The sequence below is a fragment of the Anomaloglossus baeobatrachus genome, chromosome 2 (genome assembly GCF_048569485.1).
Source record: "Anomaloglossus baeobatrachus isolate aAnoBae1 chromosome 2, aAnoBae1.hap1, whole genome shotgun sequence".
In the NCBI taxonomy this organism is placed as follows: domain Eukaryota; kingdom Metazoa; phylum Chordata; class Amphibia; order Anura; family Aromobatidae; genus Anomaloglossus; species Anomaloglossus baeobatrachus.
The window spans coordinates 741,024,452-741,041,597 of record NC_134354.1 but is presented as its reverse complement, the minus strand read 5'-3'; the positions used below and the strand labels follow the sequence as shown (position 1 = coordinate 741,041,597).

At 42.6% G+C, this 17,146-nt stretch overlaps 1 protein-coding gene across 1 annotated transcript in view; it reads right to left on the bottom strand.

Annotated features, from left to right (window-relative positions):
* Positions 1-15,674, bottom strand: part of LOC142290665 (thread biopolymer filament subunit alpha-like) — a 45,927-nt gene extending 30,253 nt beyond the window's left edge. The window contains exons 1-8 of the mRNA XM_075334649.1: positions 15,039-15,674; positions 12,602-12,813; positions 11,943-12,003; positions 8,528-8,623; positions 8,125-8,301; positions 7,335-7,460; positions 6,526-6,639; positions 5,917-6,023 (exon numbers count right to left, since the gene is read on the bottom strand). Coding sequence (XP_075190764.1) covers positions 5,917-6,023; positions 6,526-6,639; positions 7,335-7,460; positions 8,125-8,301; positions 8,528-8,623; positions 11,943-12,003; positions 12,602-12,813; positions 15,039-15,674 — 1,529 coding nt within the window. The remainder of the gene's footprint in view (positions 1-5,916; positions 6,024-6,525; positions 6,640-7,334; positions 7,461-8,124; positions 8,302-8,527; positions 8,624-11,942; positions 12,004-12,601; positions 12,814-15,038) is intronic.
* Between the last annotated feature and the right edge of the window lie 1,472 nt (positions 15,675-17,146).

Sequence of the window (17,146 nt, the reverse complement as noted above, 5' to 3'; positions counted from 1 at the left end):
TCACTAAGAGGCAGGTGTCTATTAGTGATGAGCTGAGTACTAAATATTTGGGTTCTGGTTATTCTTACAACATTCTTAGTACTATTCCAGTATTCATCATGGATAACAAACCTAATGCAAGTCAATGGGGAACCGGAGCATTTTTCTTGAAGATTTCCTAGAAAAATGCTTAGGTTACCCATTGACTTGCATTAGGTTTGTTATTCGTGGTGAATACTGGAATAGTAGTAGTTATTTGGTATGAATAACCCGAACCCGAATATTTAGTATTCGCTCATCACTACTGTCTATCACTACATTCCCCTTGAGCCATTTTCCAACCCTCGGATTTGCTAACAGTGCAGTTCCTCTGGGGTGGGGGACTTCTGTACAAATTATTTCACCTAGTAGCAAAGATGATACTACTAGCCAGGGTCTTGTTGAAGCTATATGGTCTTCATTTACAGGAAAAAAGCATATACTGGCACAGGACTGGGTCTGGATATATTTGGATCCTTTAGTCACAAGGGCCCCCATCCTATCTGAGCTCAGCTTGATCACTCCACAACACATTGTTATGCCCCCTTTGCCACTCAAGCACAGTGGGCCCTAGCATTTGCCCAAGTTTGCCTGATGGAGATGTTGATCTTGTAGGGAATGCTTTAATAAAAGAGGCTATCAGTCATATGATATTGAAGACCTTTTCTTAAGAGATATATTCAATATCTGATCAATATCTGATCTGTCTATTTAGGCTATGTGCCATGCTGCGGAAAATGTGCGGATTTTGCCGCGGATTTCTCGCGGAAAAGCCGCGGATTTTCCAGAAATCTGCAGCACAGCTACTCCCCAGCCATTTCTATGGCATTTGGGAAATGCTGTGCCCACGCTGCGGATTTTTCCGCAGCGGAAATCGTGCGGATTTTTGTGCGGAAAAATCTGCAGCATGTCAATTATTGTTGCGGATTTCTCCGCAGGGTCCCATATACTTACCTGCCTCACCGGAGGGACTTTCTCCGTCCGGTGTACAGGAGCGCGGTGAATCCAGGTACAGGAAGGAAGCGATGGGCGGAGCCTGCACGAGCTCCGGTCATGTGACAGCCGGAGCTAGTTCAGGCCCGCCCACCTTCTCCTGCAGATGCTGAGAGAGTGACCCGGCTGCCGGAAAGCGAGGTGCTGCATGATGGAGGTAAGTATGAACTCCCCCGATCACTGCAGCACTTGTTCTGCATTGAGGGTGCAGTGCCGAAGCCATGGTACTGTATCCTCAATGCAGAATGCCCGCACCATATCCGCAGGACATTCCACAACATGGAAACAGACAGAAGTTGTGGTGCTGTTTCCTGGGAGCACCTGCGGAATGTCCTGCGGATATATCCGCAGGACACTGTCCCCATGGGCACATAGCCTAAGGGGTTTTTTTAGCTCCAGTGACGACCAGACGTAAACATTCAATGAATCTGCACTATACAGTTCCATTCAATGTGGAGCAAATGTTGTTGGGTACCACAGAAAAGCTCCTCCTCTCGAGTTTAAGGGGGTATTCCTATCTCCAAGATCCTATCGTAATATGTAGTAGATGTAATAATAATATTAGCAAATACCTCCAATTAGAAATGTAGTATAGTTCTTCTGATTCACTATGTTGCTTACCTCATGTGCAGAGAATTGAAGTTAATTAGTTGGTAGTGGTCGTAACCATGGATACCCAAGATTGTGCAATGCCCTGCACATGAGGTAAGCGACATAGCTAACAGGAGAATTATACTACATTTCTATTTGGAGGTATTTGCTAATATTATTACACCTACTACATATTGGGATAGAATCTTAGAGATGGGAATACCCCTTTAAGTCAACAATACCATATGACAAGAAGCCCTTTAAGCTTTTGGGAACGAGAGGGAATATGAGGTTGTCTATCACTTTGCTAATCTGACCCCTCATCTAGCATTAAACTGCAGCTCTTTCTGTTCAGATTGGCTTCTGTATAGTCGCACTTGCCCATCACTCTAGACATCATGCACCGAGAGCTGATTTCAAGTGCAGCAGGGATAAATTATTATAAATCCCAAGAAAATACATTTTTTTCCTGTTCTGGGTAAGATCTGTACACTTATTGTCAATAAGGCGGGCACCCTACATGCATTAGCTCTATTTCGTTGCATTGATATTACTACACCAGTAAATTATTATAGCCATTAGTCATTTTGCTATCTCTCCGGTCCCTCCGATCACTTTTGCGTTCAGTTTTTATTTTCTGTTCACTGCTCACGATTCCCTTCCACATCTGATAAGAGCATGTTCTTCTCTCAGGCCGCCTATTAAGGAATAACTACTGTTCTGCATTCTGGTTTTACAGCAGAGAAGGCAAAAAAGACAGATAGACAGCTAAGACCCGACTGTCGTTGCGGTTTAAAACATTGCCCCCCGAGTGCGGCCTGACCTCCTGGGCAATATACCTGTCATATTATGACAGACTATGGAGGCCGTAATGTAATCAGTCACATTTTGATTACCCGGCTTTTTTTTTTTTTCTCACTCTAGTATATTTTTCACATTTTCTCAATTTCTGCTTATTTTTGGCTGACATGTCCCTCTCGACTCTAAATTGCTCTGCTAAATAATTTAAAATGGATTATACCAGAATTCTTCCCGACAGTGTCAGGATTGTGAATGAATGCTCCATTCCGGCTATTTTCAATATCGCTTCTTTTTTTGTTTGATAGCGGATTTGCCTGACTCTTTTGGTTGCTTCCAAAACCAGTAAAATTACAGACATTCTAGAAAAAAGGCAAAAATGTGACTCCCTCAAAATGATCCTGAATGATCACCTCTACATTAGTTGCCGGCTCTGCTATGGAGTGGCCACTAAGTGGGACATGGATTTTATTCTAGGCAGAAAACGTCATCTATATATTATCCGACTTTCTGCAAAACAATGTCTGGCTGAATAGTTTTGAAAAATGCTGCACCATAATCAAAAAAAGGCCAATAACCCAACAAGCAGAACCAGCCCCATGCTTGTTAAAGTTTAAAGCTAATGTATCTGTGTTAAAAATGTAGATTATCCATTTCTACCAATACAGGCTTTTCTTTACTTTTCCTTAATTTAATTTATTCGAGATAGGACCTGATAAGCTTAAAAGAAAAAATGTGATTTTGTGATACTCTGTTAGGAGAAGCTTATGCTATATGTATCTATGTATGACCACCCAGTGATTGCAATGTGCATTACCACCCTTGTGGTTTTTACTAACATGATAAAATATTGACTTTGTACTGTGTCCTTTTTTTATATCTAATTATTTAAAGAGGACCAACCACCAGCATTTTCCTATATAACCTAAAGCCAGTGCTATACTGGCGCTATCAAGCTGATTCTAAATATACCTTTAGTTGTGCGATCGGATGTATACTTTCTGAAATACAGGCAAGTAAAGTTTGTGAAATGCACTGTTATTTGATTGATAGGTGCAACAGAATATCTAATAGGTGGGTCGGGTTTTGCTAGTTATTCCCACCACTATTTGTCTGTCTGTCCTTCCTCCCCACTATCCCTTTTCCCTCCTTCCTCCTCCTTGTAATAACAAAGACAAGGGGAGGAAGGACAGGCAGGCAGACAGGGGCGGGAATAACTAGCAGAACCCGACCCACCTATTAGATATTCTGTAGCTGCTATCAATCAAATAACAGTGCATTTCACAAACTTTACTTGCCTGTATTTCAGAATCTATACATCCAATCTCACAACTAAAGGTCTGTATAGAATCAGCATGATAGCGCCAGCATAACACTGGATTTAGTTTATATAGGAAAATCCTGGTGGTTGGTCCTCTTTAAGGAATCGGCTCCTAGGAGGTTCATCAATCTCAAAAACTAGGATGTAGCCCATCACATTTATAACCATGTGGTCTTTCCACTGAAGTGTCTATGTTACATTGAAATGCCTGAGCATGAAATATTCAATGATCGTAGTCCAAGGGCGTCTTTTAAATTCAGAGAACTGTTGATAAAACTAGATCACTTTAAAGAGGACCGTTCATAGAGTTAAAGGCGGAGAATGTTTGATCTTCTTTAATCCCACTGTTGACCTGGGCATCCAGTTTTTGCTAAATTTGCCATACAGATCCAGAGATATGGGACTTTCTTTAGTGTTGTTTAGAGATGAGCGGACCTGTGAAGTTTGGTGGTTCAGTCGGACTTTAGAGAAAGTTCCGTTCTGGACATGAACCTCATTGGAGCTCACTAATTGGCTCTCCACCCACATACAACCAGTTATAGCACTTCTGTGATAGGAAACATTTTTTAATTTTTAAAAATTTTTTTGTATGCACTACATCCAATAGCACTGCTTTTACTCCCGTGAGATCCATCCAGAGACTGCAAGCGGCTCAAACTGAGCCGAGCACTGAGCGTACCCGAGCACAGCGATGCTCACTCGAGTGGTCGGCATACGTAAAGCGCCCTATCTCTGAACGCGAACACTGATTTCTTCGCAAAGTCCTTGTTCGGTAAGAATACCGAATTATAAAGTTCAGATCCACTCATCTCTAGTGCTAATTTTTAAGGACTTTGCCGAGGGAGTGTTGAGGGCATGTATTTAGGTTTCTCTGGCTAAATACCCATTGGTAAAGACCAAAAATTGAGCTCTAGATAAAAAGGCCCATAACTGTATGGCAGATTAAAAAAAACTCAAGAGAGCAGTAGGAGTAAAGTAAGACCTGGTGAAGGGTTGTCATTTATTCCAGGGACAGTAGACATCTTTGCCTATATTGGAGCATATGCCATTGTAAAATGGACACAGTGATCCTTCTAACATCAAGCTGATATTTTATTTCCATTTCCTCAGTGAAGTAAAACACTGAATCATATCCGGTTCTTCCTAAATTTACCGAATGGTCACCTTGCCTGATCTGTCCGGGGTCTGATTAATTCATCCCATTCCGACTGTATGTTCCCCGGCTCTTTGAGCGGAGCTCTCTAATTTACAGTCGGCTACACTCCGTTACTCGGCAGAACCTGCTATCAATCAGCTGGGTTCATGGAAACAGCTGTTCACGGTAAAACAGAAAGGCAGGTCAGGGAAGGCGGTAGATCCTGAATGAACACAGCAAGGACGGCAACCTATTCCATGATGTAGGCTATAGAGCTCTATGTAATACTTCTGCACTTTCATCAACCGGCCAGCTCTGATAAAATGCGTGGTAAAATGCTGCCAACTAGTAATTCCACATAATCCAAAAACATATCCTTAACTAATCCTCAATCCTAAAAATCCAACAGAATGTTTAAAGCTTTGCCCTATGTATTCGAGAAATTAGCCCAAAATTGGACATAAAGTTCCTTTAGAAGAACTATTTAATGTATGTTTCACCCCCCTAGTCACAGGATAAATCCATAAAAATTGAATCTGCTGGCGAAAAAGTATATAAGCATATATTTTTATATACTTTTTTTGCCAATGGACTCAATACTAAGTTTCCTGACGTGCACAGATGGAAATTTTTGTATATAGCCATACCACCTACCAGTGGCATAACTTGAAGCTCATGGGCCCCAATGCAAAATCTCCAATGGGGCTCCCAATTATTGCAAGTCTTTAAGAATACTGGCCTTTTCATACAAGCAATAGGGACTTTTGGGGCCTCTTAGGCTCCAAGGCCGGGGAGCAATTGCTCTTATTATAGTTACGCGTCTAGCTACACCCATCTGACCCTGTTGTCAACCCAAACTTCAAATAGGATGGCTGGGAATTGTCCTATTTTTGAGCATCCCAGCCTCGGCCAGGGAAACCTTTCAGGAGTGCTGTTTTTGGGCAATTTAGACTGCAAACAAAATATTTGCCTGCTCTTCTTGGAGTCTGGTAGATCTCAACTTTCTTTTCCAGGAGAGTTGAGAACTATAATATGCATAGATATCATGATAATTTCTTACCTCAGCTCTTCACTGTCCATCAGTTTCTTGTAGGCTGTAATCTCTACATCCAGTCCCATCTTCACGGCCAGCAGATCCTGGTATTCTTGACCATAGTGAGCAATTTGCTGTTACAGTGAAAGCAAGAAGTATGAGAATGTGCATTTACACTTCCATGATGATACAACATGAGGCGTTTGGCAAAAAGTAAGGGACCATTCACGATGGCTCCAAATCATAAGAAGAACTTAATTTGAATAATGTCAACTAGTTTTCACTATTACTCTGAGATGATCAAAAAGATTATTTATATATATATATATATATATATATATATAAAAAAAAAAATATATATATATATATATATATATATATATATATATATGTGTATATATAAACATTAAAAAATAACAGTACAAATAGTTGTACCCAGTATTCAGATGTCTGACATTGGAGCACTGGGGCCCTCGCCCTACCAGATAGTCCTAAACTTAAAACACTGGTTCCATAGCTTAACGCTTGGTTATCACGCTAAAAGCAATAGGTTCCAGCGTATTTTTTGGATCACCATCTCTTCCAAGATGGGTTCTCAAGACATTCCTACCATGGATCATGGATTTCGAGCTTTACCTTTCTAATGTCATCCAGTTGAGATTTGAGAGCTGTGGCCTGCTCCTGGTAGGTGTCAACCTCGCTGGTGGAACTGGACTCAGCTTCTGAGATGGAAGATTCCAGCTGAAGGTTCTGTAAATCAAACATAGGAGTCAGTCATGTCATATAAGACACAAATAATGAACATTTAGACATAAATCCCGTGGAAACATACATTGTATAATGTTTTTCTTTTTTATATCCAAGAGACATTTTATTTATGCAGATATGAACCTTATTTTACGTTGGAAGTCATCGGCCAATGTGGAAGGGTTGGATGTCTAGAAAATGGAAGTCTTTCCGACACCTGAAATTAACTCAACTGGGACCCTCCCTCTATCAATTTACCATTCAATGACAAGGGGCCTATTCTATAAGTAACACATATCATCTAGAACAGCATAGGTTATAAATGTATTTTCACTGAGGACTAAAGACTGTGACCCTTCACCGATTAAAAGAACAGGGGTGCCAAAAGCCACTGTGTGAATGTAGTGTTAGTGAGCATGGGCGACCACTGCACTATTCACAGTCATTGTTTTCGATGTGTCGGTGCATTAGTTCCCCTTCAGGGAACTGTAGGAGGATTGGACACTTACTGCCAGATTGCCCCACAGAATACTGGTGATCACCAACACTCCCAACACTGGGAGAATCTAGGATCAACTCATTTTTAAGAAACCCTTTTAGCAGATAACCATTGTAGAATGCAGACAACCTATTTCTATATATTTTATGTAAACTAGAAGACATCCAAAGGATAACAGATTTGATTATATGACACCTACCAGAGTCTTCACTCTTTCAATCTCACGATGTATAGAGTCAACTTGGAGTTTGACCGACCTGTATTCTTCCTTGAATGATGTAAGTGCTTGTACAGTTGGCTGTGTATATCCAGATGCCACAAAAATCTGTAACATAAGGAAATAAATAGTATATATTGAAAACTAACAAAACCGTATAATTATACACTAGCCGATGGCCCTGCAATTCTCTTATACATGGGGATTTGGTGGGAAGGTGACATTTAGATACCCAGATGTCTAGCTTAAAACTTCCCAATGTCAAACTTGTAATAGAGACCTCACTTATCCTGTGCCATTTAAAACTCCGGTGTTCCCCTAGGTACCAGGGCCGGGGTGTAACTGCCACCTTTGCACCTCCATAATTCCCCTCAGGCAATAAATAATGACCAATTATATCTTTTGTTTCTGAATTATAGTCCATACCCAATTATCAAATTGAGAACCCAAATACAGGGAACATGGCTGTAAAAGCGAAATATCTGAGTGTGTAATATGTAAGGCCAGCCAAAGGTCCTTATGTTCAGGATGGCCATATGGTCGGGATCAAGATCTTTACGCCCTTTGCAATTTTACATATTTAAAAATAGAAGATGACCACATTTTAGACAGCTGGCCGGTGTTGTGAAATTCACGTTTCTCTAACGTGCATAGTCACCTTCTGACCTTCTAGAAAACAGTAGACTTGGTCCCCCATATCTGTATTCATAATATATGGTGGAATATAGTCCTGATCATACAAGATGCTATGATATCTCACAAATACACGTACCTTGCTCTCAGCTGCTGCGAATGCCTCGTGTTTGGTCTTTGCCACAAGTAATTCATATTGTGATTTCATTTCAGAGATGGCTGATGTCAGGTCCACAGCTTGAGCATAGTTGTCGAAGGAAATGGAAATAGCTGCCTTGGTGCCGCTGGTGACAATGGTCTGGACTTCTCTGACTTTCTGTGATTTGGAAATATGAGAATAGTGGATCGTCAATTCCACCATCATTGGAAAAGTATTAGCAATGCATGGATTATCTGACAGCTGGGGATGTCACTGACTAATAATATTTTGGGGCTTAGTAATAAAATGTAGATCAGGAATCTGTTACTAATGCTCTTATGTCATACTTCAGTTGCTTTTTCTTAACATTGAGGCTAGTGCGCTTCATGTATCTGTTACTCACAGCGTCATAGATCTGCTTGGACAGAGTGATTTGATCTTCCACTCCAGTAAGTTTGGTCTGCAAGTCGAAGATTGTCAGGTACAAATGATCAACATCCTGGAGGGAGAAGAGAAAAGGATTTTAGTTTAGAAATGAGCAAATAATAGACCTGTGATACAGATAGATAGATAGATAGATAGATAGATAGAGGGATAGATAGATAGATAGATAGATACATAGATAGATGGATAGATGGATAGATGGATAGATGGATAGATGGATGGATGGATAGATGGATAGATAAATAGAATCATAGATAGATGTGTACCGCCCTGAGAGGGGCGCGGCCGCTTCCTCCGCTTGCTCGGGCTGAGCCGCTCGAGGTCCGGGCTCAGGTGATCGGTGGCACGAGCGCCTCCGGACCGGGGGCCACGTCGCTCTTGTTAAAGGGGAGGCTGTGGGGAGTGGTGGTTGTGTAACGGGTCATGACTCCACCCACGGGTCGTGGTGACGGGAGACGCACCACCGCTGCGGCTGAAGTAACGGCGGGCTCGTCCGAGATCGGTGTTGCGGCCGCAGCGAGATGTTAGCCCCTCCGTGGGTAGGGGCGGTGTTTCCCGGGGCCCGTTGGGGGACTGTAAGGGTTTGATGCTGTTGTCGGGGTGCAGGGCGCCGTGCCGCGGTGTAGTGTGTCGTGCCTGGATGGCACTGGTGTACTCTCAATTAATTCACACTGAGTCACTGGTAAACCAAAGTTCGGGTCTGGCCGGCTGCGATGTCCCCCTGCGGGGTTGATGGTGGCCCCTTTTCCTCTAGATGTTGTGTTTCGGCTCCCCCCTGCCTGAGCAGTGGTAGCCCGCTCTCCGGTGTTGAGCTGCCGGAGGAGCCCTCGGTTGCCCGCAGGCGCTGGCTCGTCGGGTATTTGGCCCTTGGCGGTGGCGCTCACCCGGTCTCGGTGGGCTTTTGCCTTCTTTCGGGACTTTGGTTGTGGATGAACCCGTGAGGTCCGGCCAGCAATCAGTCAATTTGCCTATACTCAGTGGCTTCTAAGCAAGGACGGGGTCTGAGTACCCTTCTTTTGGTGCTCCGGTACACGTTTGACTCCCCGGTTCGGGACCGGCGGGCTCCAACCCAGGCCCGGTCCGTATGGTTCCGCCGGTTGCTGTACCGGTACTCCTGCAGACGGCCACCACCGTCTGCCTGCCTGACGTTTTCCAAGGGGCCCAGGCTCCAACCCGGGTCCCTGACAGTTTCTCTCCTTTTTCACCTCCTGTCACTGTCACTCTCTAAACTGTTCTGTTTGTATTTCCTGCCTCAGGACAGTAGTCTCCTCGGTGGGCGTGTCTTTCTGCCTGACTCCGCCCACCTGGTGTGCTCTACTCGCCCTGAGGGAGGCATCAGGTCTCCCTCTCAGGTGACATGTGTGTGACCTCACAGGGGGTGGGGGGGTGTGTATGTGGCTGATGTAATTACCTGTGACCCCTGGGGTCCAGGGCGTCACAGATGGATAAATAGATAAGAGATAGATAGAAATATAGATGATGGATAGATAGATAGATAGATAGATAGATAGATAGAGGGATAGATAGATAGAGTGATAGATAGATAGATAGAGGGATAGATAAATAGAGGGATAGATAGATAGATAGATAGATAAATAGAATCATAGATAGATGTGTACCGCCCTGAGAGGGGCCCGGCCGCTTCCTCCGCTTGCTCGGGCTGAGCCGCTCGAGGTCCAGGCTCGGGTGGTCGGTGGCACGAGCGCCTCCGGACCGGAGGCCACGTCGCTCTTGTTAAAGGGGAGGTGGTGTGGAGTGGTGGTTGTGTAACGGATCGTGACGCCACCCACGGGTCGTGGTGACGGGAGACGCACCACCGCTGCGGCTGAAGTAACGGCGGGCTCGTCTGGGATCGGTGTTGCGGCCGCAACGAGATGTTAGCCCCTCCGTGGGTAGGGGCAGTTTGTCCCGGGGCCCGTTGGGGGACTGTAAGGGTTTGATGCTGTTGTCGGGGTGCAGGGCACCGTGCCGCGGTGTAGTGTGTCGTGCCCGGATGGCACTGGTGTACTCACAATTAATTCACACTGAGTCACTGGTAAACCAAAGTTCAGGTCTGGTCGGTTCCCGCGGCCGGCTGCTGATGTCCCCCTGCGGGGTTGATGGTGGCCCCTTTTCCCGTGCACCTCTAGATGTTGTGTTTCGGCTCCCCCCTGCCTGAGCAGTGGTAGCCCGCTCCCCGGTGTTGAGCTGCCGGAGGAGCCCTCGGTTGCCCGCAGGCGCTGGCCCGTCGGGTGTTTGGCCCTTGGCGGTGGCGCTCACCCGGTCTCGGTGGGCTTTTGCCTTCTTTCGGGACTTTGGTTGTGGATGAACCCATGAGGTCCGGCTAGCAATCAGTCAATTTGCCTATACTCAGTGGCTTCTAAGCTAGGACGGGGTCTGAGTACCCTTCTTTTGGTGCTCCGGTACACGTTTGACTCCCCGGTTCGGGACCGGCGGGCTCCAACCCAGGCCTGGTCCATACGGTTCCGCTGGTTGCTGTACCGGTACTCCTGCAGACGGCCACCACCGTCTGCCTGCCTGACGTTTTCCAAGGGGCCCAGGCTCCAACCCGGGTCCCTGACAGTTTCTCTCCTTTTTCACCTCCTGTCACTGTCACTCTCTAAACTGTTCTGTTTGTATTTCCTGCCTCAGGACAGTAGTCTCCTCGGTGGGCGTGTCTTTCTGCCTGACTCCGCCCACCTGGTGTGCTCTACTTGCCCTGAGGGAGGCATCAGGTCTCCCTCTCGGGTGACATGTGTGTGACCTCACAGGGGGTGGGCGTGTGTGTGTATGTGGCTGATGTAATTACCTGTGACCCCTGGGGTCCAGGGCGTCACAGATGGATAAATAGATAAGAGATAGATAGAAAGATAGATGATGGATAGATAGATAGATAGATGGATAGAGGGATAGATAGATAGTTAGATAGAGGGATAGATAGATAGATAGATAGATAGATGGATAGATAGATAGATAGATAGAGGGATAGATAGATAGATAGATAGATAGATAGATAGATAGATAGATAGACGGATAGATAGATAGATAGAGGGATAGATAGATAATATATAGATAAATAATGAATAGATAGAATCATAGATAAATAGATAAGAGATAGATAGAAAGATACATGATAGATAGATAGATAGATAGATAGATAGATAGATAAATATTGGATAGATAGGTAATGGATAGATAGATAGATAGAAGGATAGATAGATAGGTAATAGATAGATATTGATAAGGGAAGAGATAGATAATAGATAGATAGATAGATACTATAAATAGATAGATAATATAGATAATAGTTATATAAATAAATAGATAGATAGGTAATCATGTTAATGAATAGATAAATAGATATGTGATAGACAAGCATGTTAGGGCTATCGTACCTCTTTCAGAGTAGTCCATTCGGCCTCCAGAGACTTTGTGCTTGAGCTGTCCTCATCATATCTATAAAAAGCAATGTCAAATCAATTTAGTATGAGGATCAAAACTGAAAACATTAATTTCTAATCAGGAAAAACATTTTTACACATTGCAGTTGTTGATTGCTCTTCATTTTTCCCAATCTCTTTAGATAACAACTTTCTGAGATTGGCCATTATATGTGGAGGAAGTTGGCAATAAGTGTACCATTTCCCTGCAGCACCCCCAGAGGAACAATGAAGTATTACGCAGTACTCATCTAAATTAATAGGTTATGTACGGACATGATAAATCCTTCCAATTGAGAGATGATCTTTGGAGTTGTTCTCTACTCTGTAGTGAATTTTTTACTTCCTCGTTGGCTATCAGATGTACGTCCTGAACTTGAGAACCCTTCTACTAAATCTTAAGTTTTAATGGCTTGTGGAAATGTATTTTCTAAACTTGACCATTCACAGTATCAACCAGGAATTCAAAACTCAATGTGAAATGATGGCTCATGATGTAACACTGTGCAACATGCAATAATAATTCTCCATAGAATGTATGTATGGAGATGGACCATCGAGCGCTCACTAATGCACATGGCATTTAATGATCGGCATTTCTGGTGCCCACTCACTTGGATTGGATTTCTTCAATCACTTGCTTGTAGTGATCAACTTCGGCCAGAAGTGCTACCTTAGTTTGGGATAGGACATCGATCTGGGCTTTGTAGCCGGCAACAGCAGTAGTTGCCACCACTCCAGCGTTGGCTGGAGCGCTGGGGTCACTTCTGTTGTACAGATTGATCTGGGCTTTCAAAATGGTGTTCTGCTGTTCCAGACTGCGGACCTGAAAACAAAAAAACATGTCTGGTTACATCTCTGCATTCATGTGCTGTATATAATAAAATAACTGGACTCATATGGGTTCTGCGTCATGGTGGTACGATTCCGAAGCCCCCTAAAACTAAAGGCCCCGTTACACGCTACGATTTATCTGACGATCTCAGTAGCGATGTGACACGCCCAGATCGTAGTTACGATTTGCCAAGATCGCTCATAGGTCGTTTTTGTAGCGGTCACACGTATACATCTCACAAACGACGCAACATCGTTCAGCGATATATTGTTTGACCAAGGCGGTCGTGTGGATGTTGTTCGTCGTTTGCAGGGTGTCAAACGTAGCAATATGTCTGCTGCGATCCAAACGACGAACAATATTTTGACTGAACGACGTGTCAACAATCAACAATTTTCAACCTATTTGCGATCGTTCGGAGTCGCACGTAGGTGTCACGCACAACAACGTCGCTAACGATGATGGAGGTGCGTCACGAAAACCGTGACCCCGACGACATATCGTCAGATAAATAGTAGCGTGTAGCGAGGCCTTAACTGATGTCAGCTCAGATATATTGAAATAGACTACAATATACTGGATATAGCCCATGGTGGAGATGTTTTTGCGAAAAATTCAGACTCTTTACTTTTTTCAACCCATCTTACTAAAATGGATCCTTTTAGTTTTGTGATATGATGTAGCAGCACCCACTAAATGGCTCTTAAAAATCTACCATTTGGTGTCACAGAACTGTGCTGCTCCTCATGAGATATCCTACGTCTACAATACCATGATGATGTCACACAACTGAAATAAGAGGAATATTTGAGAAGCGGTGCTCTAGAACACCACGCCTCTAATACAGGTGACCACCACCTGTCCTGATAGTTTATTCTGTGGTCACTACTCCTTCCTTCATATGCAAGGAGGGTCCTTTATAAGAGTTACCAAAGTTTTGAGAGTCAATGATTCAACATCCACGCACATAAGAGATGAGTGACAACTAGTGATGGCGGCAATAGAGTATCGCTGGAGTCATGGGAACTTTATTTGCATAATTAAATAGACTTTCCTTGGTTTCAAGGTTTTTTTTTATTATTGAAATGTATGGAATTGTGAAAAATAAGTCACGCTTTATACCAAATTCCTAAAATTGAATGTCTGCAGACTAGTACCATGTCATTTTTATGTCACATAAAGTTTCCTATTATCTATTTATTATGATGACACATCCATTTTTCTCATACAGAGATACAAAATCCTGGCAGATCCTGAGATTCAATGTAAATAAAAGAGGGGGCGGAGCTCTGACTCTAGCTCCTCCCACTGCATCTAGCCCCTCCCTTTGCTTCTAGCACCTTCCTCCTTCCCATAGAATCTCATCAGTAACAATTGCCATCTCTTATCTCAGTAATGAGAATACAGATTTTATCTCAGAATTGAGAATTTTGATAATGACTGATCAATTCTGGCAGAGAAAGAAGCAAAGTTGTCTGATAAGAAATATTACAAAGTTTCTTATTTTCATGTGTACGATTAATTTAGGAAATAAAAAAAATGAGGGTTATGCTTTAAATTATGCAAATGTTACTACTTGAAGCAAACACTAGAGGGAGCTGATATTAAACTAAAAAATGATAATTCAGTATGCAGTCAACTCCTGCACTCCCCCTAGTGGTGACTGCACTCAGCCATAATGTTGTTATTTAATTGTATCATATTCATATAGGGGCTCTGTAACTGAAAAACAGACAGCGAAATGTTATTTTTATATATATATTATATGGTGGGCCATAAGTATGGATACACCCTGGGTGGGCCATAGGTATGGATACACACTGATAAAAAAAATATGGCCACCATGGGCGTCACCCATCCTCAAATGTTTTATATACACACACACACACACATATGTGTATACAAATATACATATACATATATACCTGCATGTAAAATCATGCATATACATAGAGATATATTTTTTATATATATATATATATATATATATATATATATATAAATTTATATGTATAAATTTAATAATATAATAATAGGCAAAGGTACTTGTAGATATATAAGTAAGAAAGATGATGGTAGTCAAGGGCTGGCATAAATGAAAGGCACAGGGTAAGAAGCCTTCATTATTAGACTTGTGCTCAGTGCACAAGAATGTTACCTTGTTAAGATGAAGATACAATGAAATATGAATAGATAGGGTTAATCCTTAGGCTTACCTTGTCAATGAAGGTTGCAAACTTATTGTTGAGGCCCTGGAGTTCCTCCTTTTCCTTTAGGCGGGTGACTTGAACAGTGTCCACAGAGGGTAGGGATGGGTCAATAGATGGGATATCAGGAGCACCTGGACCACCTCCCAATCCACCAAGTCCTCCAAGTCCTCCAAGTCCTCCTAGTCCTCCTGGTTTGCCAGCAGCAAACAAGAAGGATGGGCTTCCGCCATAGCTGCCTATTTTGAAACCTCTACCACCTAGGCGACCTCTTAGTACACCAATAGCTCCTCCAAATCTACCTCCTGCACCACCAATGCCACCGCCTATCCCAAATCCTGCTCCTGCACCCCCACCCAAGCCTCCACCAAATCCACCTCTCAGACCAGCACCACCAGCCAGACCAAGACCACCTCTTAAACCAAAACCTCCACCACCTGCTGCTCCTAGCCCAACTGCCCTGGAAAGTCCAACTCCTCCAAAGCCACCACCAAAGCCACCACCATAGCCACTCCCAAAGCCACCACCAAAGCCACCACCGACCCTAGCACTGCTCCTGGCCGCAGAGAAGAGTCTGTTTCCACCGTAAGATGCGCCATAGCGCACAGCAGAGCTGCTAACTTTCACTTGCTTTTCGACAGTCATCCTGAGATGTATCCAAGGCTGAAACTTCCAGAACAAAGCTGTATCTGAACCTCTGTGCAGTTATATACCCCTGCCTGGTGTCCAGAACAGACGCACAAACTCTGTTTCCTATTGGGTGAGGCCCCTTTTAACAAGACTCATCAAAATTCTGCAATCAAACTTGTAATTAGCCTCAGGGCTGGTAATGATGAAGCTCAGGACAAGGGCTAGCAAGCAGCTGAAAGAATTAAGAAAATGTCAATGTACAGTGTCTAAATTTAAGCTCATTGCCAAAGGCTGGCGTTGCCTTCACTTTGCTCCCAGGCTGGAAGATGTTGGAACTTGTCATTTTTATATTCAGATGATCATCATTTTTTTTGGTGGGAAGTTCCTCGGCCACTACATGTACTAAGTATACTGCAAACAGGCAATAGTGCGATGCCTCAGCTCACGTCAAGGAGGATCTTGCCACGTAGCTGCTTTTTTTGAGGTTAGATGTTAATACTTTACAGGCATGGTCACATCAAAAGTCTTTCAGTGCAGGACACACACAGATTATTTTAATAATTACTAATCAATTAATTTTAAACATGCGCTGAACCCAAAGTCAACCTGCAGTAAGGTCCTTACTATTATCTACGATATCTATCATCTATCTATCTATCTATCTATCTATCTATCTATCTATCTATCTATCTATCTATCTATCTATCTATCTATCTATCTATCCATCCATCTATCCATCTATCCATCTATCCATCTATCCATCCATCTATCCATCTATCCATCTATCCATCTATCGATCCATCTATCCATCTATTGATCTATCTATCCCTCTATCTATCTATCTATCTATCTATCTATCTATCTATCTATCTATCTATCTATCCCTCTATCTATCTATCTATCTATCTATCTATCTATCCCTCTATCTATCTATCTATCTATCTATCCCTCTATCTATCTATCTATCTATCTATCCCTCTATCTATCTATTTATCTATCTATCTATCTATCTATCTATCCCTCTATCTATCTATCTATCTATCTATCCCTCTATCTATCTATCTATCTATCTATCTATCTATCTATCTATCTATCTATCTATCTATCTATCTATCCCTCTATCTATCTATCTATCTATCTATCCCTCTATCTATCTATCTATTTATCTATCTATCTATCTATTTATCTATCTATCTATCTATCTATCTATCATCTATCTATCTATCGATCCAAAATCATTTAATATCCATGTATGTTTGTATTTAGTATCTCTCTGTTTATACATGTATATCATGTTTCCATATCTATTTCTCTATGTATCAATTTAATATCTATGTATTTATTTATCATAATTTACTAACTCTCTATGCAATCTAATTAATCAATGAAATATCTATATATCATTTATTCAGTTCTATTTATCCATATATCTCATTTTATATATGCATATTATCTATCATCCAGCTATCCTCTATCTATCCGTTCAG